This window comes from Mobula hypostoma, chromosome 2, assembly GCF_963921235.1.
Source record: "Mobula hypostoma chromosome 2, sMobHyp1.1, whole genome shotgun sequence".
Lineage (NCBI taxonomy): Eukaryota > Metazoa > Chordata > Chondrichthyes > Myliobatiformes > Myliobatidae > Mobula > Mobula hypostoma.
Genome location: NC_086098.1, coordinates 195,043,730 through 195,066,852, shown reverse-complemented (window position 1 = coordinate 195,066,852; position 23,123 = coordinate 195,043,730). Strand labels below are relative to the sequence as shown.

At 39.8% G+C, this 23,123-nt stretch overlaps 1 protein-coding gene across 6 annotated transcripts in view; it reads right to left on the bottom strand.

Annotated features, from left to right (window-relative positions):
* Nucleotides 1-23,123, bottom strand: part of oprl1 (opiate receptor-like 1) — a 130,449-nt gene that overhangs the window by 8,086 nt on the left and 99,240 nt on the right. The window contains exons 1-2 of one of the 6 annotated variants that reach the window (XM_063030672.1): nucleotides 16,527-16,754; nucleotides 16,161-16,400 (exon numbers count right to left, since the gene is read on the bottom strand). The exons of 2 other annotated variants lie outside the window; for them this stretch is intronic. In XM_063030672.1, coding sequence (XP_062886742.1) covers nucleotides 16,161-16,387 — 227 coding nt within the window. In that variant the 5' untranslated portion in view covers nucleotides 16,388-16,400; nucleotides 16,527-16,754. Of the gene's footprint in view, nucleotides 1-15,157; nucleotides 15,221-16,160; nucleotides 16,401-16,526; nucleotides 16,755-23,123 lie in introns of those variants that run through there. 3 more of the 6 variants (XM_063030681.1, XM_063030663.1, XM_063030706.1) reach the window with 3 other exon arrangements.

Here is a 23,123-nt window from a genome sequence, read left to right as displayed (position 1 = left end):
TAACTTGATGAAGGAACAGTCCATGGCACATTAAAAGAGTTCAAAGTTTCTCAAAAGTCCCACATCTCACACAGACAGGAGAAGGAAGAAAACTCTCCCTGCCATGCCCAACCACAGTCCAACACTGAGTCGTCCAAAAACTTTGAGCCTCTGATCAGCCCTCCGACACTGAGTTCCGAGCACCATCTCTATCTGAACGATTCGACCTCAGTCTCGGTTGCCATCAGCAGGCAGTGCTGGGGATTTTGAGGCCTTCCCTCCGGAAGATTCTCGATCGCGCAGTAACAACGGCAGTGAACCAGCGTTTCAGAAATTTCTCCAGATGTTCCTCTGTGCTTCTCACGTCTATCTCCATCAAATCAGAATTGTCCACGGCCCCTATTTAACGGATATGATACCATTTTCACCGGAGAGCACGGAGGACCATTTGGAAAACTTCTGAAATGCCCGCTTTGCTGCCGCCGCTACTGTGTGGTAACTGGAATCTCCGGAGCTGAAGGCCCCGAAATCCTCCACTTTGCATGTTTCAGTGGCCAGGGAGAGGTCGAAGGTGCTCGGCAGATGATGGCACTCGGGAGGCTGTATCAGAGGGGCTGGGTGGAAGCTCGAAGTTTTCGGATGGATGGACTCAGGGTCAGCTGTGGTCGGCTGCTTCCAAGGTATCGGCAAGTTGACGGTGCCTGGAGGTTTATGGCAGGGAGTTTCTCCCTTTTGCCGCCTGCTATCGGGAACTCGGGAGTCGATCGACTCAGGACTTTGAGACTTTTTACTGTGCCCATGGTCTGTTCTTCATCAAATTATGGTATTGCTTTGCACTGCTGTAACTATAAGTTAAAATTACGTGGTTCTGTCAGTGTTAGTCTTTGGTTTGTCCTGTTTTCTGTGATATCACTCCGGAAAAACATTGTATCATTTCTTAATGCATGCATGCATGCATTTCTAAGTGTCAATAAGAGGTCTGAGTGTTCTCATAATCTAAAAAGAAGGTCCCATTCTTGGTTTTCATCTTAATAATAAAATAAATATTCTGTGAGCATGATTAAAGGAAGACCTTGAGAAATTTGTTAACTGACACAGAAATAATGAAATTGATTTCAGTGCTACATTGTCATGCCAGGAGGTGTTTGTCAAACACACACCTTAGGTTCTTAACAATGAAAATAATTGCAGTTTTTTTTACATGTAATTAATTACATTTGCAACCTGTTTAAATGGTTTGCAATCAGTAATTAATTGCTCATCTACATGATTCCAGGAATCATGGTTGACTCCGGGAAGAAACTACTGCTGGGCTGAGAAAAAGTTTCAAGGCTGTGATCAATGCTTCCTTGAAATCAAGAGCTAATACATTATACCATTTTATACTGTTAAAATGACAAAAGAGACAATTGTAAGGCATTGTTAAAAATAAATGAGTTATCTGGCAGGAAGATATAGAGTGGCCAACTCTATCTCTCACTACCATTCTATATTATCTGTCTATTCACCAGAATCAGGTTTATTATCACTGGCATGTGATGTGAAATTTGTTAATTTAGCAGCAGCAATTTAATACAATACATAATCTAGCAGGAAGGGAAAAATAATAATAAAGAAAATAAAGCATAATAATAAATTAACAAGTAAATCAATTATGTATATTGAATAGATTTAAAAAACATGCAAACAGAAATACGGTATATTTAAAAAAAAATGTGAGGTAGTGTCCAGAGCTTCAATGTCCATTTAGGAATCAGATGGCAGAGGGGAAGAAGCTGTTCCTGGGCCGACTGGTGGCGCAACGACATCGGCGCCAGACCTGGGAGCAGAGGTTCCTGGGTTCGAAACCAGTCAGGCCCGCTCCTGAGTACACTTTCCATCCGTGCCGGGTTGAGTGTTGAGATCGCAACTCGACCTCGTAAACTAAAGGGAAAATACTGTGAAAATGTCTGTGTGAGGAGTGGGGCGCCACACAGTCTCTCTTGCTCCGCGCCTTGTAAAAAGCCATGGAAAAGACATTATCACGGACACACGCACGCGCACAGACTCACGCACACACGCAGGCACACGCCAAATAAAAAAAGAAGTTTTTCCTGAATCACTGAGTGTGTGCCTTCAGGCTTCTGTGTCTCCTACCTGATGGTAGCAGGGAGAAAAGGGCATGCCTTGGGTACCGGAGGTCCTTAATAATTTACGCTACCTTTCTGAGACACCACTCCCTGAAGATATCCTGGGTACTTTGTAGGATAGTGCCCAAGACGGAGCTGACTAGATTTACAACCTTCTACGGCTTCTTTTGGTCCTGTGCAGTAGCCCCTCCATACCAGACAGTGATGCAGCCTGTCAGAATGCTCTCCACAGTACAGCCATAGAAGTTTTTGAGTGTACTTGTTGAAATGCCAAATCTCTTCAAACTGTCTTCAAAAAAGTATAGCTGCTGTTTTGCCTTCTTTATAACTACATCAATATGTTGGGACCAGGTTAGATCCTCAGAGATCTTGACACCCAGGAACTTGAAGTTGCTCACTCTCTCCACCTCTGATCCCTCTGAGGATTGGTATGTGTTCCTTCATTTCACCCTTCCTGAAGTCCACAATCAGCTCTCTCATCTTACTGACGTTGAGTGCCAGGTTGTTGGTGTGATACCACTCCACTAGTTGGCATATCTCACTCCTGTACGCCCTCTCGTCACCACCTGAGATTCTACCAACAATGGTTGTATCGTCAGCAAATTTATAGATGGTATTTGAGTTATGCCTAGCCACACAGTCACGTGTATATAGAGAGTAGAGCAGTGGGCTAAGCACACACCCCTGAGGTGCGCCAGTGTTGATCATCAACGAGGAAGATATGTTATCACCAATCCGCACAGACTGCAGTCTTCCAGTTAGGAAGTCGAGGATTCAATTGCAGAGGCCCAGGTCTGCAACTTCTTAATCAGGATTGTGGGAATGATGGTATTAAAAGCTGAGCTACAGTCAATTGACAGCATCCTGACGCAGGTGCTTGTGTTGTCTAGGTGGTCTAAAGCCATGTGGAGAGCCATTGAGATTGCGTCTGCCGTTGACCTATTGTGGCGATAGTCAAATTGTAATAGGTCCAGGTCCTTGCTGAGGCAGGAGTTCAGTCTAGATGTAACCAACCTCTCAAAGCATTTCATCACTGTAGATGTGAGTACTACTAGGTGATAGTCATTAAGGCAGCCCACATTATTCTTCTTGGGCTCTGGTATAATTGATGCCTTTTTGAAGCAAGTGGGAACTTCTGCCCATAGCAGTGAGAGGTTGAAAATGTCCATAAGCATGCCCCTTCCCCCATGACCCCTCCAAATGAGAGTAGAGTCTGCCCATTACAAGTTTATCATGTGGAGTTATTATGGGACCTAATGGTCTTCTGATTCCGTTCTAAACAAGTGGCTCCAATGTTTTTAGTTGAGATTGATACTTATCCCTATTTCTTGGAATAGTTTTATTTGACTGTAATTTATCCTTGTACACAATGTAACTTTAAATTATTTGATAGTCGAGACCCTTCGTCAGGACTAACTGAAGGAAGAGTGAGTAAGGGATTTGAAAGTTGGAGGGGGAGATCCAAAATGATAGGAGAAGACAGGAGGGGGAGGGATGGAGCCAAGAGCTGAACAGGTGATTGGCAAAAGGGATACGAGAGAATCATGGGACAGGAGGTCCAGGAAGAAAGACAAGGAGGTGGGGGGGGGGACCCAGAGGATGGGCAAGGGGTATATTCAGAGGGACAGAGAGAGAAAAAGGAGAGTGAGAGAAAGAATGTGTGTATAAAAATAAGTAACAGATGGGGTGCGAGGGGGAGGTAGGGCATTAGCGGAAGTTAGAGAAGTCAACACGTTATATAGCAAGAGGAACAACACCTTATATTCCGTCTGGGTAGCCTCCAACCTGATGGCATGAACTACGCAACTCCCTTGTCCACTCGTCCCCCCCATCCCTCCCCACTGATCTCCCTCCTGGCACTTATCCGTGTAAGCGGAACAAGTGCTACACATGCCCTTACACTTCCTCCCTTACCACCATTCAGGGCCCCAAACAGTCCTTCCAGGTGAGGCAACACTTCACCTGTGAGTCGGCTGGGGTGATATACTGCGTTCGTGCTCCTGATGTGGCCTTTTATATATTGGCGAGACCCGACGCAGACTGGGAGACCGCTTTGCTGAACATCTACGCTCTGTCCGCCAGAGAAAGCAGGATCTCCCAGTGGCCACACATTTTAATTCCACATCCCATTCCCATTCCCATTCTGACATGTCTATCCATGGCCTCCTCTACTGTAAAGATGAAGCCACACTCAGGTTGGAGGAACAACACCTTATATTCCGTCTGGGTAGCCTCCAACCTGATGGCATGAACATCGACTTCTTTAACTTCCGCTAATGCCCCACCTCCCCCTCGTACCCCATCTGTTACTTATTTTTATACACACATTCTTCCTCTCACTCTCCTTTGTCCCTCTGAATATACCCCTTGCCCATCCTCTGGGTCCCCCCCCCCACCTCCTTGTCTTTCTTCCCAGACCTCCTGTCTCATGATCCTCTCATATCCCTTTTGCCAATCACCTGTCCAGCTCTTGGCTCTATCCCTCCCCCTCCTGTCTTCTCCTATCATTTTGGATCTCCCCCTCCCCCTCCAACTTTCAAATCCCTTACTCACTCTTCCTTCAGTTCGTCCTGACGAAGGGTCTCGGCCTGAAACGTCGACTGCACCTCTTCCTAGAGATGCTGCCTGGCCTGCTGCGTTCACCAGCAACTTTTATGTGTGTTGCTTGAATTTCCAGCATCTGCAGAATTCCTGTTGTTTAAATTATTTGAAGTTGTTTTCCATATACTTTGTTAACTGTAAGAACCAAAAATCATTGACTGTAAGAACCAAATACTAAGTCATCTGCCTTGTTTGCAAAGTTAGTTTTCCTAATACTTCTCAATAATTTTACAGTTAATGAATATTCTATGGTAAAAATCTTATTTCTATTCACAGTATCATTATCTTTTACCAAACAGCATTACCTCTTGAAGGCTCAGAACTCAAACATGTGTGGTCCAAACAATTAACTACACTCCTATCATCTGAAACTTTCAATGCAGTACCATGCTTTCTAAATGTAGAAAAATGATCAGTTTCCTGGATTTGTCTCAGGAGGTCTTGTCAGTCCAAGAGAAAATTTAAGTGTTCTCATCAATTTGCATGTGTTTTATCAATACAAAGTCTCATACCTCAGTGTTCGGATTTGGAACTGCATGTCATCGAAACAAATTCCCATGCATACAAAAGACAAATCTTGCAAAAGAAACAGGTATGAAATATACCAGAAGTTGAATGAAAGCTGCTTATAATTGTACAATAGACTACTGTGACTCCTAAGACAGGTACAGAGATTTATTTATTGCTTGGACATCAATAACCACCGCTTCAAAACTCAACCATCCGACATTTTTCCATTTTAGGCCTGCCATGATAAGAGTGGAGTTCGGAGTAGATCCACATCACTGTGTTCTCTCAAATGTGCCTCTGTCAAGTTAGAACTGTTGCTGCGAATACTCATATCACCAGTTAACCCTGCACAGCTTTACCAGCTGGGTGTTTGCAGTTTACCGAGCAACCGGATCAATACATCAGAAAGAATATTTTCATTCTAATTGCTGTCATGAATTTAGCAAGAAGCAAATCATATGCTGTAAACAAAATTCCCAATTATAACATTGTTCTGTCACTTAACAATAATGACATTTGAAAGTGATGAAGTTAAATATTTATTTTCCTGACCACAATCCACTGTTCTGCTAGGTATTTAAATATTACAGAAACAAATCAGTCCATTGGAAGAGATCTATAAAAGAAAAAATGAGTTTTAGTTCACCGATTGAAATCACAGGTCAATTACATAATTAACATTATGCCTTAAATGTAGCTAATTTCTTCAGTTCTATTACCCTAGAGCAGATCCATATCATGAGTTGATAATGACGGAAGATCACCTTCTTTAAGAAGAACTTATGGGTTAAAATGATTCAAAATGTGATCCCAGAACTCACAAAGAAGCAGTCAAATACTCAAGGCACATTACTGTCACATTGTTTGAATTTTCAAACATTATATATTCCATCCTGCCACTCTATCCACAGCCTTGATTAATTGCAAAATATATGCAAACTCTGAGGGTGTTCTTTAAAGCTGATTTTGGGCTATGAAGAAGGTGGAAGTCTTCTTCATAGTCCAGAATCACTTTTAAAGAACATCCTCAGAGTTTGTGTATGTTTGGCGATTAATTTCTTCTTGTCACAAAGCTTGCAATGAAAATAGTTAACAGATGCAAGCCTTCATTTTCAGTCAAGTATCAAGCAATGTCAGGTGCATAAAATGAGCTGAAACCACAGAGTTAGCTATATTTCAAATATAATGCATAAAATAATATGTTTAACAAAGGACATTAAAAATATTAAATGACAGGAATCACCTAGATGTACATATTGCTTATTAAAATTCTTCTAAGACTACAACGTACCCAATTTCATAGTATTTCCTATTTTTGTGACGTAGCATTTATGACTACTGAGAGTCATTGTCTATGATGTTGGAGGCAGTTCTAATGTTGTTCATAAATCATGAGATTTTATGCTTGTTTCTTTCTTATAGGAAAATCACAAATGACCATGTAACAAATAAACTTGTATTTTCACTGTACATTGCAAACTCATGATAACAGCATTCGCAAGCAACACTAACATGTATCAGCATGTCAACCACAAGAGTAGTTGTAATTATCAGTAAATAAATAAATATACAGCCTCTCCAGGAGAGAAACGTTTTAAAATGAAAATAGGAAATCTTCATCTGTGGCAGATAAGAAACAATCAAATCATACAGGTTCTAGGCAGCAATTATAGGCCATAGGAAGATAAAGCAATTTCCTTTTAGACCAGCTTTAAATTTATAGGTTTAATTACAAATGAGAGCCAAAGTCAAGCCAGGTATGTGTATTACTGAGGCTATAATTAGTACATCGTAAAAGTTAGCTTCTCTGTTTACAGACATCCCACCCTGCAAAAACTCATTTCAGGGAGGTAGTACCATCAATTTGCAGGAGACTCATGGAACTTCCGGGAGAGGTGGAATGTCTGCATTAGAATAGCTCCTTAGCAGCTAGCCAGCTAGTTTAAATAACGTTAGCTATGCTAATGAACGAATGACGCCTGTTAAACTCACCTCAGCATGTCTTTTACAATCTTAAGACCATAAGACAAAGGAGCAGAAGTAGGCCATTCGGCCCATCGAGTCTGCTCCGCCATTTTATCATGAGCTGATCCATTTTATCCTATTTAGTCCCACTGCCCCGCCTTCTCACCATAACCTTTGATGCCCTGGCTACTCAGATACCTATCAATCTCTGCCTTAAAGACACCCAATGACTTGGCCTCCACTGCTGCCCATGGCAACAAATTCCATAGATTCACCACCCTCTGACTAAAAAAATTTTTTCGCATTTCTGTTCTGAAAGGGCGTCCTTCAATCCTGAAGTCACGCCCTCTCGTACTAGACTCCCCCCATCATTGGAAACAATTTTGCCGCATCCACTCTGTCCACGCCTTTTAACATTCGAAATGTTTCTATGAGGTCTCCCCTCACCATGGGCAATAGAAAAGTCACTGTTGCAAACAGCACAGTGAGCAACACTGTCATTAATTTTGACCCCTGTTAGGCAGGGGTACACTTTAGTGTAGTCTGGGGTGACGTATGTTTTATTTATTTTTTTGGAACACTCTGCCATGTCTCTCTGTCTCTCTGTCTCTCTGTCTCTCTGTTTCTCAAAAATTGATTTCTGGGACATTGTATATAATTTGCGGGCATCAGGGAGCCACTATTAATATGTGGGAGACTCCCAGAACTTCCGGGAGAGGTGGGATGTCTGTGTTTATCAAGTCATAGAGTCACAGCATTATACTGTACTAAAACAGGCCCGTCAGCCAAACTCCTCCACACTGATCCAGTTGTTTACTTGAGCTAGTCCCAACAGGCCTAAATCCCTCTAAACCTTTCCTCTAACCTGATTTAAATGTTTTTAACATTTATTAGTCCATGCAGTTACAGCAATTTTTTATTCCCAGCATTGCTGATAAATCTGTGCAAGGCCAAATTATAATTTATATTTTATTATATCAACAGCTTAAAAGAGATAATTAAAAAAAGCAGATGCTAGAATTGTAAATGCTTGAAACATTTGCCTGGCAGCATTCTGTGGAAGGAGAAACAAGAGTTAACATTTCATGATCAATGACCCTTATTATTTGCTGTGTGTTTCTGGCACCTTTTGTTTCTACCGAGGTCTGAAGCTCCATTGTCCTGGATGGGTATAACTGCTTCTCCCCAATTCCAACCAACCCACTTCTGCAGCAGATAGTCACTGGATACTTCAGTTTACAAGACAGTGGTGTAATCTCCATGAGAATGTTTCATAAGTGAATTTTGGATTCACAGATAATTAACGAAGTTTTTTTTTGCAGTAACAATTTCAACTGATGAATACTCAATGTGAAATATAATATCTGCATCATACCTTACAGCAATTATTATGCTTTAGTTTAATTACCAAAGTCATACCATTTAAAAATGACACCATACTGTTATTGAACACTAATTGCCTTATACACATAAAGTATTAAGTCAGGGCAATGATAATTGGAATTAAATTGTTGTTTATGGTTTTATTTTGGTTTCTACATATTTGTCTTTGATTAAGTTCATCTGTCTTGTTGATATAACGTACTCATTTTGTGCTTCTTTACCTTTATGTATGAACTCGAGTTTAATTATTGTCATTAATCTGACCATAGATGTATAGTCTGTGTGCTACATTTGAATTTCCATGCTAAAGCTCTGTGGCCACTTACTCTAGGATTCAGAACAACATGATACAGAAGGGAAATAAAACTTACAAGAAAAACATTGAGGAAGCTGATGGAAAATTAAAATGAGCCACAAATGGATAAGACTTCAGACTGCCAGAATATAAAAGTAGCTTGTAGATTACAAAGACTGCATCAATGTTCAAATTATAGGTTAAAACTTAATGTCAGTATTTCGCATTCTTGTGCACAAATATCTTAGTCAAATAGTGAAAGGCCTGGATAGACCGAATGTGGAGAAGGAGTTTCCATGAGCAGAAATGTCTAGGATCCAAGGGACAGCTTCAGAGTAAAGAGACATCTGTTTATGATAGGGGTGAAATGAAGTCTCTTCAGCTAGAAGGTGGTGAATCTGTGGAACTTGTTTCCAAAGAGGGTAGTGGAGGCCAAATCATTGCGTGTACTCAAGGCAGAGATTGATAGATACTTGATTAGTAAAGTAGTTAAGGCTTACAGGGAGAAGGTGAGAGAATGAAGTTGAAAATAACAATGAGTCAATATTGAATTGTGGAGCAGACACAGTGGGCCAAATGGATCATAACTTATGGTCTTAACTTCACAGCAACAAGTAGCAGTAATTAAACAAAAAAAAAGCCAAATTATTAATGGTTATGTGAAACTAATTAGCATGCCTGACCCAAAAATTAATAGATTGCTGGAGCAGTGTTAATGACCAGGATTTTTTCTAATTGCACAGAAAATCACCAGTATCTAAGACCTGACTTGTCAGGACTATAGCTTGAATAGGAGCATCACACTTTGACACTAAGCTTTGCTATCAGTTTTCCAACTATGCTCCTTTGCTGGACTCTGAATTTGCTGAGATTTTGTAGCATTTACATTACAGAATCTGCAGCAAGATTCACATGAAACCAGTTTTTGAATGGAGATGGTTAGGTTACAGAGAAATAAAAATATAAATCACTAGAAATGCTCAGCTGGTCAAGCAGCAGCTGTGGAAGAAAGAGTTAATGTTTCAGACTGATAATCTTCAGCCAAAATAAGGAAAAGTTAACAATTAATACATTTTAAGTGGCAGAAAAAGGGGGTAAGGGGAACAGATTAAAAGACAAAGGTCTGTGATAATGTGGAGACTACGGTACACTGAATGATGTTTGTGGAGCCAACTGCAAGAAGGTGGTCACGTTATGTCTGCAGGAGGTGTGAATAAGAAGAGAGGAATTAAAATGAAATAGTGAGACAAAGATAAAAGTGCCGGGAATGCAGAAATCAAGGCTGAAATAGCTCATGATCTGAATTTGGTGATTTCATCATCATGCCAGAAGGCTGCAATGTCGCAATTAGAAGAAGGGGAGTAGCTCTTTGAGTTTCTATTGAGTTGTGTGAAAGGGCAAAACCAAAGAGGATGGTTTTGGAGCAAGACAAAATATTAAACAGGTCATTAGAAGCTTAGAGTCTTGCTTGTAGAGGAAACTGAGGGGTCCTCCAAAGCAATCAGCCATTCTTGGTTTCTTCAGTGTAGAGAAACCACACCATCAGCACCTCATAGAAAACTCAATTTGAAACAATGCAAGAAGACTGCTGTTTTAATGAAAATGTGGGTAATATTCAAAGGTCAGACAGTATTTGAAGAAAAGCTAACATTGCAAATCATTGACTTCATATATAGAACTAGTAAAATAGAAGAGAAAGAGATAAAAGGCAGATTAAACAGAATAGAATACAGCAAGTCATTCTGTATTAAATCTTTTTGTGTCCAGTTTAATGTTTTCCGTAACCTGGAAGTGTTTCGTAGCGTGATCACTTTACTTTCCTCTATGATTCATTTCAAAGTAATTTGCAATCTTTCTAATAGCTTATTTCACTTTAATAGGTTTTGAATCCTTCTGGATTATTGAGAAGCTTTGACAGATGATAACCATTGAGGTGTGCCTTTGCAGTCAACATTTCTCAGAGGTGTTACGTGGGACGGCATATTTTGGTATATGCTCATGACTAAGTTACATTGCTGGTGAACTCGGGGCCTCACCACAGAATTCTATGATATTCTTAGCAAGTGGGGCTGTTGATGGAGAAAAAGGAAAGTTCTGGGAAAGGGACATTTGGATGGTATATGTAAATGGTGGGTCCCATCTGGAATATATAGTTCACAATTTATATCGATTAACTTTCATGAGCCTTTCATAATGAATCTTCCCTGATCCAAATACCTATAATTGTGTTAACTGAGAATTTACTGACTTTTTAAATATTAATTGCATTTTTGAGCATCAGAAACATTTTGCTTTGGTAAATTTGTCAAAGTAAATTTTCACCTTTGCTGTAGGCAGTGCCCGTACAGAATCCAGAGAAGAAAAATTGGAAACACAATCTATAAAACACATGTTAAAAACCCCAGCGAAGTATGTGTATACCTAAGTGAGGATTTTATTTAATCTCAAGCAGTTACAATTTTGCTGTTTTATTTGCTCTTTAGTATCTTGAATAGCAGGAAATAATAAAACAATTCAGACTGCTCATTTCCCAGATGGTTTCAAATGCAATGAATTGAGTTCAATTTGGCTACACTGCAGTGTTAAATGGGTGTTATAGAATTCCTGTCAATGTTATCTATTCATCCGAACAATAAAATACCCCATTGATGTTTAAAAAAAAGTTATTTTCATGACGTGTTTTTGTTAGGATCTCGAGATAAAGGGCAAAAGAACTCTTTATGTAATGATGTTCTTCACATCTTAATCATCTGGTCACACCAAGGTGCAATGAATAAATGGTCATGGAAAATACTTAGCTAAATGATAAGTAGATCCTCCCCCATTTCTTTGCCTCCTACATGTCATGGTTTTGCAATTTTGGACATGACATTGGCAAATGATAACATTAAATTTCTTTATAGACCAGCATTGATTTGGGAAGATAGTCCTTTCACACTTTGCCATATTCTCTAATCTTTAATCTAAATACGACTTCGCTGTACGTCAGCAGCAAGAGCTACAGCTCTCTAAGTTCACTCTTGTTAATATTCAGTTCAAAAAGATGGATCCAAAAGCCTGTTTCCTTGCTTTATGGGGTAGTGCTAAAAGTGCATCAGACAGCACATAGCAGTTTTGGATGCAAATATTTTAGTAAAAGATTAATTTTATTATTTGTGAGAACAAAGGGTGGCATTACAGGATTATGAAGCAGTAGGATCATTGTCTAGAATTTAGTCAGATTTCCATTTCCATCCTATGAATAGTTTGCCACCAGGCAATAAAGCAGGAGTTCTGACAAATTCTATTGTCTGGATGTAAAATGTTCCACAGGACTACTCTCCTCATGTTCTAAATAGTTTACTTTTCCTTACCTATCACAAAAAATAATAATCTAGTTGTTTGTCTCGTTAACTCTTTATAAAACTTTGCCAGAAATAAGATACATCTAACTATGCATCTTTAAGCATAATCCAATTCAAAATATCTTTGGGTATCTTTAAAAGGTATTGAAAGGAGCCACAATTTCTTTATTTCATGCATATCGCCTTATCCATATTTTAAATCGTTTCATAAGTGCAACAATGCAACACAGTAACAGCAGCAGCAAGCTGCTGTTTAAAGACTAATAAATGCTTCTTTAGCAGCTTATTAATAAGTCAGGAACATTTTTTGTATGTGTGATCTGACTGCCACATCACTTGTTTGTGCACTATAACTGTCTGTGCACACGGCAACCCAGGTGCAAGCAAATATGTACAACCTTCAACAAACCAAAGGTCGGTTTACATCCGTAGAAATTTGCTGTGGTGTGGTAGCATGGCATGCAATAAGAAACATCAGCATTCAACAATTATAAAGAATAGTGTATTATAAAAATAACATTGGACATTAATGTATTGATATGGAATAAAATGTACATGAATACCAGCATGTACAGTATTTACAATGCAACCAGAAATATAAAATATAAAGAATTGATGTGCCTTTGTGATGGGCTATGGGAAAGTATCTCTGTGAATGGGGAGAGGGGCAGGGAACAGCCTTCATAAAGACATTTTTTAGACTGCCTCTGAAAGAGGAGAGACAATCTCTTTGAAAGGGACACATTTCTCTGAAGGGGAGAACAGACAAATTATGGAAAAGAAAGCAGAACATGTTATAAGAGGCATACATTTCTGATTGAGAGGGAGAAAGGCAAGACACAGATATCCTTGAAGAAAGGAGGTGAATGTATCACTGATGAGATGATGTCTGCTAATGGGGAAGAGTTACAGTTCAAGTACAGTGGTAGGAATGTTCTGCTTTATGTGGATTAAAGCCAGTAAAATTCATTTTCCAGGCTTTCAGAATTGAACTATTTCACCTGGGAAATAGCAGGTAAATTTCAAATTTGACGTTTAAACATAATCAAATTGGAATCTGTAGAGAGCTATCTGTCCCAAAACCAGATGGTGCTCTTATTTGCTTCAAGGAATTATTGACATTTACAGTGCCTTGAAAAAGTATTCAGCCCCAACCCTTTGTTCACATAAGTGAGTATCACTTCTATGGATTCTGATAAATTTAACTGAGAATTTTTATTTGTGAATCATGTGCTCCCCCTCCCCACAGTAGAGCCCAAAAAACATGGAAAATTGTAAAGAATGAAAAAACTAAAATTTCAAAAACTGAAATGTCAGCTTTTCAAAAGTATTCATCCCCCTTAGTTGAACCACCTCACAGCTATAAGTCCCTATTTGCTTTGCACAATGCAGTGAAGTAAGATTTGCAGAATCCTCCTCGCAAAATTGCTCAAGCTGTGCCAGGTTAGTTGGGGAGCAGACCTGGACAGAAGTGTTGAGGTCTTGCCAGAGATGTTCGATTGGGTTAAGGCCAGGACTCTGGCTAGACTCAATGTCTTTATTTGAAGCCACTCCATAGTTGCTCTGGCAGTATGCTTAGGGCTGTTGTCCTGCTGAAAGACAAACTTTCTCCTCAGTTTAAGCTTTCTGGCAGAATCTAGCAGGTTTTTATCCAGCATCTCTCTGTATTTAGCAGCATACACCTTTCTGTCAATCCTGACCAGGTTTCCAGTCCTTGCTGCTAACAAGCATCCACATAGCACGATGCTACCTCCACCTTACTTTACAGTAGGGGTGGTGTTACATAGCTGAGGCACAGTAACGCCACATGCACTGTTGAGGCCAGAAAATTCCACTTTAGTCTCACCCACCACAAGATCTGCTTCCACATCTTCTAAGAGATGCTTTGCAAAGTCTTCACGGACAATGATAGGCTTTTTTTTCCAGTCAGGGTTTTTTCCTTGCCACTCTTTCATAAATACCCTTTTTGTGCAAGGCCTTTGAGATTGTGGAGCCATGAACTTCATCTCCAGTTGCAGCACTGACTTCTGCAGCTCACTCAGAGTGACTGTTAGCGTTACAGTAGCCTCTCTTATAAGTGTCATTCTTCTCCAGCGACTAAGCTGAGAGGGGCAGCATGACCCAAGCAGTGTGGCTGTAGTATCATATTTTTTCCACTTTTTCATGATGGATTTCACTGGGCTCTGAGTTATATTCAGTGCCTCTGAGATGGTCTCATACCCTTCCCCAGATTTGTGCTTCTCTAATATCATTTCCCTGACTTGCCTTTTGCCTTCATTTTGATTTGGTCTATTGAAAATCTACCATACTGTTGGACCTTGCAGAGAGGGGGTATTTAATCTTATGGATTCATTGAAAACAATCGCTCCTCCAATTTTCTACATTAACAAATTTGGTGAGTTGGTAAAATAATACAATACATTGCACCTGAGGAAAGTTATCAGAGTAATTACTAAGGGGGTGATTTTTTCAGCCTCACAATTTTGGTTTTTAATTTTTAGTAAATTGTTGACAGACTTTGGAATTTTTCATTTGATTTGACATGATGCACAATATTTTGTACATTAGCTTAAAATCCTACTTCAATATAATTTAAATTTAGAAAAAGCGACAGTAAAATGTGAAAATAGTTGTGGGGTCTGAACACCTTTTCAAGGCACTGTACCGAAGTGCATTGAGAGTGGCTAAGTCAGGAGAGAGAACCTGCAATTGACATAGTGTCAATGTTTCCCATCTACTGACAAACGAGCCAAAAGATTCCACAACTTGGTTTCTTTGTTATTTTATTTTAATGGATTTTAAATGTAAAAATATTGAATTTATCCTTTAAAATAAATGAGAAGAACATATCTATTTGATGTTTAAAGAGACGAAGCAACTAAGTTGTTAAAGATTAAAAGGCAATTTACTATAATGTTTTGAATAAAGACAAAAGTAATCAGTTACCTTACCAAAGAATTGTATAGAGCAAAAAAATCGAATAGAATACATCAGCAACGAGTGGAACATACATCTCTTTCTGATGATCACACCAAACTAAATGAATATACAACAGTCAGGATATATCATTGGGGGAGGGGATGGATTTGTGGATGGCGAGCGGGAGAGATAAGAATTGTAGTAAATTAGAGCCAGTAATATTCATGAATCTATTACTGTTGATCAATCTATTATTTTTAATATGTTTGCTAACTTCATCATACGGTGTTACTAATCTGAAAACTGGTTACATTTGACAACGCATATAACCAGTCGCGGTGAAACTGGTTCCCAATTTGAAGTGAATCAATTTCGACCTGAGTCCAAAATGCCATATTTCACTGTTACACCGATTAAATCCAACACATATTGATAAAATATTGTAAAAAGGAGATCGTTGCATTAGGAACTAATCTGGATATGAATGTATTTTACATTTTACAGATGGAGTGAAAACAATGGAAAAAGTCATTTATTTCCTGCATACCCATCCCAGAATAAACCTAAACATTCCAAGCAGGCAATTTTCCATCCCCTTTCTCCGTGAGGAGTCGGTTAACACTATAAAACATACAATACCTACATAAAATAGATTGTAATCTGACGTTCTGAAAGAACAGAAATACTAGATAAAAACCGGGTTGCAACGTCAATTTACATAATCTCAGAGGAATTGAGCGCTCTCGTTATTTGTAAATCCTTATCAATTTATTCCGCAATGTAAGTTTATTATATACCTATCCGAATGAAAAATAAAACAGCTATTATTTGTGAAACATTTTGAATTCAGTATTTTACCGTACTTTACATTGCAATATGAGGGATATATGAATTTAGACCCGAGTCCTACCCCTATGAGGGCGCTCTAAGGCAGCACACTCTCACACACAAAAAAACTGAGTTTCCCGTCTTTATAAACGTTTTTAAAACTGTTTGAAATAAACTCATGTAAAACATGAAAAATAAAATGCTTACCTGACAATAACGTACATTACCAGACAGTTGCCCACCAGCCCCACTATGCAAATAAATAGATAGATCACCATGGTGGCAATTTTAGTCGTGGTTGACCAGTCTATTATGAGGTCGGTGACATTGTCAGACCAGCGATCAAGAAGAATCGTGTAATTTTCATCGAAAGAGTCATTAAGATATTTTAACTGATTAAAACTCCCCAAAGCGCAGACCGTGTCAAAATCCATTGTGCCTCTTGACCTGCGGTAAGGCAACATAAGAAACACAATGTATCTTTTCAAGTGGCAATACACTTCTGCTGTATACTTGCATATAAAAACTAATTGTAAATAACGAACAGATTATTACAATTAAATACAAAATTACGTTTCAAGCACTGTACCCGTGGCAGAGAAGGACTTCAGAAAGCTTAATGAATTTCAAAGTGCAGCTTGATAGCACATTGATTTTCTTCCATTCGTTGTTCCGCCCAGTACAGAATGATGGATCTGAGATCCTCCACAAGTTAGGTATTTTGAAATCTTTAGACACATTCTTCTCTTTGGATGCTGCTGAGAAGGTTCCCAGTTTTAACGATGTGGCCCCTCACAGTCGTCAAAGTTCCAATCTGCTACTGGTGAGCAGCGTATAGCTTCAGGTTGACTGACTTACGTGCCCGCCCACTTTACTTTTTTTAAAATTCCAGCGTCTTGCCTTCACTTCCGAACTGTCTACTGGCACTCTGCACTCAAATAGTGAGTTTTATTCTGCAACTGGTTCCCATCCAGAAAGTGTAGATGCCAATACCAATACCTTTGCAAAAGAAATCTTACTGCAATTTCACAAAATAACCTCAGGATGTAGTGTGTAAAGCTCGCAGCAGAGGTCGCTCGGAGCACCAATCCTTTCTAGATCTCACGCAAACGAATACTAAACCCAGCTCTTCTGAACGAGCTGAGAAATTGGATCTCGCTGCGCCCTGTTTGTGCGCAAATCAGACATGAAAGCATTTCAAATATCCTTTAATGAGATCAATGCACAGAACACACATTGCTGCTGTCCCCTGCGTAAAATAGAGCATGAAGTTGTGACCTATCACCGATGAACCACGAGCAGATGGCACTACTTTATTCATGAGTGAAAGGGGCATGGATACCCCTCACTGCTCACCTTCCGAATTCACTGCAGACTCATGAAATGCTTTCCAAGGACCTCAGTGTCATTTGACAGCGGAGATTTTTGTTTAGTATGCGGCTGCTGAGGAACTCATTCAACCGGAGCTCTGATGGTAACGTCCCCGGTTGCAAACTATCTATTGGTGCATTTCAATGGTGAGTAAGTCAGGCGGTTTAAACTCGGATTTACAGAGAACTTACTGTCTAAATACACCACATTCTGCTTAGACCTCTCCGATAGACAATGTCAGGGCGAGGATTTTCTAAGGCGGTAACACAAGCCTGTGATAGTCTAGGAGAAGATATCCAGATGTGTTTCTATGCTCGTCCTGCTTTCTTTATCAAAATCAAGGTGAGTATCCTAACCATGAGATTTCTTGCTCCAAGTGACCCAAGACAATCCCCTCCCATTTCTCACTGAATTTCTACTTGTGCATCTTCTGGACAGTGGATATCCAGAAGGCTGATTTCAGCCCAGATGATATATTATAATTCCACATATCCTCCTTGGCCAGTCCACCTGTGCTGGCTATTACATATTACAAATCTTCATACTGAATTGGCTTGCTCTGCAATCTCTGTTTCCAGATGAGTTAAAGGAATGTTGACCTCCACACAAAATTCCTTTTCCTCATATTGGCTTCTCTGTGAATTTAAACTTGGTTTCAAATCCTTGTCTTTTTGGATCTCTTTGCAACATAAATGGCAGTAAGTTGAGTTTATTACCAGATATAGAAGTAGTAGATGTATGCACTGGTGTAATGCAAAACTTACTTCTAGCATCATCACAGGATTATGATGTCTACAACTGGGATGATAATGCACCTTAAAATGAATTGATTAGATTGGCATTCAATAGGTAGAGAGGTGCATTAAGGCCTAAGATTTCAACACAATCAAATCCACAATCATTCAAGAATGAGAAGTTTCTCATGAAAGTACAGTCAAGGTTTCTTTGACTGTTTCAAGGGGTACAACTGTTGGTGATCAGTAGTGGAGGTACAGTTTCATCCAGCTCTCAACAAATTGATGTGGTTAATGTACATGTCTGTTAAACCATCAATGACCACTAAAACACATGTTGGCTAGTGAAATAGAGAGAGGAGAGAAAGACGAGAGAGAGGGAAGGGGGAGAGAGAGAGAGATGAGGGAGTTTTACTGTTAGTGTTTTTGAATCACAAACCAATTCAACAATGAAACACAAATTTAGTTAGCTAGGGAATAATAAATAGGTTGTTGAATATAGTTCTCAACTTGTGTTAACTAATTTCAAAAATATTTGAACAGATTACATTTAATTTTTGATAGAGTATATAAATTATTAAGAGTTATTGAGTTTAACTAACATTCATTTATTGTAAAACTTTAAAAGTGATTCATAATTACAATTACATTTAAATGAACATTTTGCTCTGTTTTGTTAAATAAGCCTTCCTTATTTTATGTGCTACATAAGTGAGTTTCCTGCTGTAAGAGTAATTAAATTGATTTCACATTCCCTCGAGCACAGCCATCAAGATTAACTAGCTGCCATAGTAATACACTTTCTGAGTTATTTCTGATAGAATAATCACTGAAGGCTGAAGATTTCATACAGAAACAAAAGACTTGCTAAACCACAAAGGAATATTCAGATGTTTGTCCCTCTGCAACATGGGATAAATATATGTATAGCTCCAAAAAGATGTTGAATCAAATCAGTGGTTAGTTGGTGACTGTTACTTACAAGAACAGTAGTTAACTCATCACATTATTATAAGAAAATAAGAACATAAAAATAAGTTGAAGTTGGCTAGTCACTTGTACCTGTTCAGACATTCTATCAAATTGTGGCTGAGTACCACCACAACATCTCTTCCATGCGCCCTACAAAATTTCCTTAATGTCATACAGTACTATACAGTAGGTTCTTCATTGCTATTGCTGTGAATGGTGCTAGGACTCGCCCTGGATTCAATTTTCTGCAAAATGCTTTTGGTTAAAATAATTACTCCTGCAAGATAATAATCATTAGATGATGTAGGAGCTCAGTGGTTAAGCAGCTTCTATGAAAGGAAATGGACAATCGATATTTTGGCTTGCTGTCCAGATGAAGGGTCTTGGCCTGATATGTCGCCTGTCTTCAGATACCTCCTGACCTGCAGAGTTCCTCCAGCTCATGTGTTCCTGCATATTCCAGTATCTGCAGCTTCCTGATGTCCTCTGATAATCTGTTGTTTCTGTAGCTACTGGGAGAAAATATATAAGCAACACACATAAAAGTTGCTGCCTGGCCTGCTGTGTTCACCAGCAACTTTTATGTGTGTTGCTTGAAATTCCAGCATCTGCAGATTTCCTCTTGTTTGCAGGAGGAAACGTATGCCAGGTCTCAAGGTGAGGTGAGAGCGTTGACAATTCAATCTTACACAAGGCTCCTCCTCAGTGGCTGCTAAATGTCTAAGATGTAGAAATTTCTAGATGTGTTCTGAAATGTTATGACTCAGAAGTAGGGGACTGACTAGGATCATATTTGATCTTAGCCCTAATGTCTCTCAAGTGCATTAATCTATTGGCCTTCACTATCCAGGTTCACATCAGCAAGAATCAAAAGAGATTTTGAATTTGTAGAAATAAATTCACTACTGAAGTTGATAGTAGACTGGTGTGCTTGGTAGTCAGACAGAAAGATTTACATACTTTGAAGAATTTAGAAGAATTATTAATCGGATGATATTTAAAATACAAAGCTGTACATATTTGGGTTATATTCCAGTGGGATTGGGAAGGAAGGTTAAGTGCTGACCTGACTGAAGCTTGTAACATCATTGAGATAATAAAAATACACAAGATTCAGAACAATGTGGAACTGCTCTTCACTGGAGAACTAGATGTAAATACAGTTGTAATACTCAAAAGATAGATTAAAACATGTTTGAGCATTTATGATGTAAGGAAGTGGGAGATGTTGAAATTAATGAAAGAGGGCTGTCGAGTAGCAGTGAATCACACTGATGGTTCCTTTGGTGTAGGTGTAATATCTGTATCAGACTTCCCATCCCAACTTTTCATCTCCCATCCTCTGTTGCTGTTTCCTCTCTTCCCTCTTGCAAATGCACAATACAGCCATGGGCTGGCATTGAAGTGGGGGTTGGGAGAGACTGCACTATATAGGCTGGTTTAGGCATGACCCAGCAATTTGTAGGACAAGTCTGACAGTTTAAATAGTCTGTACTCGTTGTTAAGATTGGTCATCTTGGGAATGCACAAGAGAATGTCTCATTATAAATTATCTTAGAAGAAGTGTAAATGTCTTAAAAAAAATGTCTAAAAAAGAAAAGAAAATTAAGTCTGCTAAATTTCTTCCTGGTGGCAGAATGTAGAACACTCATATTTTTGCATTATGATCTTGCATTATTAAGTCTTTCTCCCTGAAATTATCTGCAGATATGTGCAAATCTAATTTCTTTCCTTTGGATAAGATAGTAAATCGAGTCCCTGCTTTCCTTTCAGAAAGCAAGTGATTTCTTAGCACTCTACAAAAAAATAGCATATTTCTCCCTGTCTTGCCAATGATTTTACATTAGCTAACATCGATAAGAGAGAAAGAAAAAGTGGTTGCAGTGAGCAATTCTAACAAACCAATGCTGCTGCTGGCAACTCCCATGGATTATTATTTTTGTGTGATGAGCCTTCAAATAACTCCAGTTAATGATGTTCCAAAACTAGAAGTGTATTCGATCCTTTATTAGCACATAACAAAACTAACAATCTTGAAATGACGTAACTTATGAAACAAAGACTAGCAATATTAAACATATTTAACTGGAGATAATCAAAGTTAGGTAATTTCAAATGCAATTAAATGAAGTTAAGTGTAATTAAGTGATTAACAAAAAATATGACATCCAGCTCCAAACTGCCTAGAACAAAGCATGAATATGTAACTCATTTCCTTTGCTCTTACCACACCATCACTCATGTGACTAGTTACAATAATACACATAATAAGCACGCAACACAGAATATAATTCAGAGAGAAGACAGTTGCATGGTTCCTACAGTGGTCAAAAATATTCCATATTACTGAAGTGATTTAGGTTAACATTGCGAAAGAAGTTGTACATAAATGCAAGACTTCAAGTTATCTTTCATTGGAGTGAAAATACGAGATAGCAGCTACTGTAATTTTCAATACTATTGCTATGAAACCATGTTGCTTCTTTTTGCATTTGTATAACCTTATCAGTCTCTGCCAACATGTTTAGTGAATACAGGTCAGAGACTGCACCACAGTCGTGTGCTGAATATGCTGTACATAAGCAATACTGCCCATGGACAAAAATCTACTTCTAAAATGCAGCTTCAGAACATGGCTTTCTGAGGAGCAGGTGGATCACAAAGTTTCTCAAAACCTATTGGATACAATCACCATGGATAGCTTAATTTTGTGATTAGCCACTGTAATTTCAGCAGAAGTCAGAGAATCTGAGGTTTCCACTGATGTACAATACTGAGTTAGGATCTTCAATGAAATTTCACAATGACTGTGTTCAAAATATGATGCTTCTTGTTAGTTTCTGTCAGCTTGTATGGCTTCCTTATATGAATTCTGAAAACATTTGAAGTGTTTTTTTTGTTGTAACCATGCATTTTCCATTCAGTTTTCTTTATTCTTATCAGTTCTTCACTTCACCCTTGTGGTAAACCATGTATATATGTTGTAACTCGGTTACCTGTCTGGACACACCCCTCTGCTGACTGCCCCTGTGGCTCCTCCCACAGAGTCCTGTATAAAGGTGTTCGCCTTGCCCCTCCCCCTCAGTCCGGGGGCAGACACTCACTGTGGAGGTCGTATTGTACAGCGAATAAAAGCCTTTCAGTATTCTTACCAAACCTCAGTCTTTTGGAGTAATTGAAGGTGCTTCAATTTTATTCGCTGTACATTTTAAAACATGGAACAGGCCCTGAGACCAGAAAATTAGACCTCCATCCGCTAATGCCTGACGCTGGAAACACTTTCGAACTCTGGCTGGCCTGCTTCGAAGCGTATCTAGAGGAGATTAAAGCGACCGACCCCGTAGCGAAGCGCAGAGTTCTACTCTCCAGGGTCAGTCCACGGGTTTATTCGCTGATCAGAGACCAGCCGAACTACGACGGCGCGATGAACGCACTCAAAAGACAATACCTGCGGCCGATAAACAGCGTCTATGCTCGGCATCGCTTAGCGACACGGCAACAACGCCCTGGGGAATCGAGTGCTGAGTTCGTCCAGGCCCTACAGACACTCGTGCGGGTCTGCAATTGCCAGGAGCTGACGGCGGCGCAGCATGCAGAGCTCCTAGTGAGAGACGCCTTCGTCACGGGGACCAGGTCAGTGTACGTGCGCCAGCGGCTGCTGGAAAAAGCCGATCTTACCCTAAGTTCGGCGATGGAGCTGGCTGATATGTTGGAGGCCGCTCTGCATAACTCTGAGGCTCTCCAGGCACGCGATCCCCCGATGGCCTCGTGGGTGCCGCAGACCCCGCAACCTGCCGGCGAATCGACCTCGGCTGCTGCCAGTCGTAAGTCCGCGAAGTGCTACTTCTGCGGACTGGAGAAGCACCCCCGGAAACGCTGCCCAGCCCGACAAGCTACTTGCTCCAGCTGCGGAAAGAAGGGCCACTTCGCCAAGGTCTGTAAGTCAAAACCGCGAGCGGGATCAAGCAGCGCCGCGTGCGAGACGTGGGGGTCGCTATCTTCCCTGCACACTGCCACCACGTGCGAGACGTCTGGGTCGCCATCTTGCCTGCCGCCATCTTCCCTGCACGCCACCACCACGTGCGTGACATAG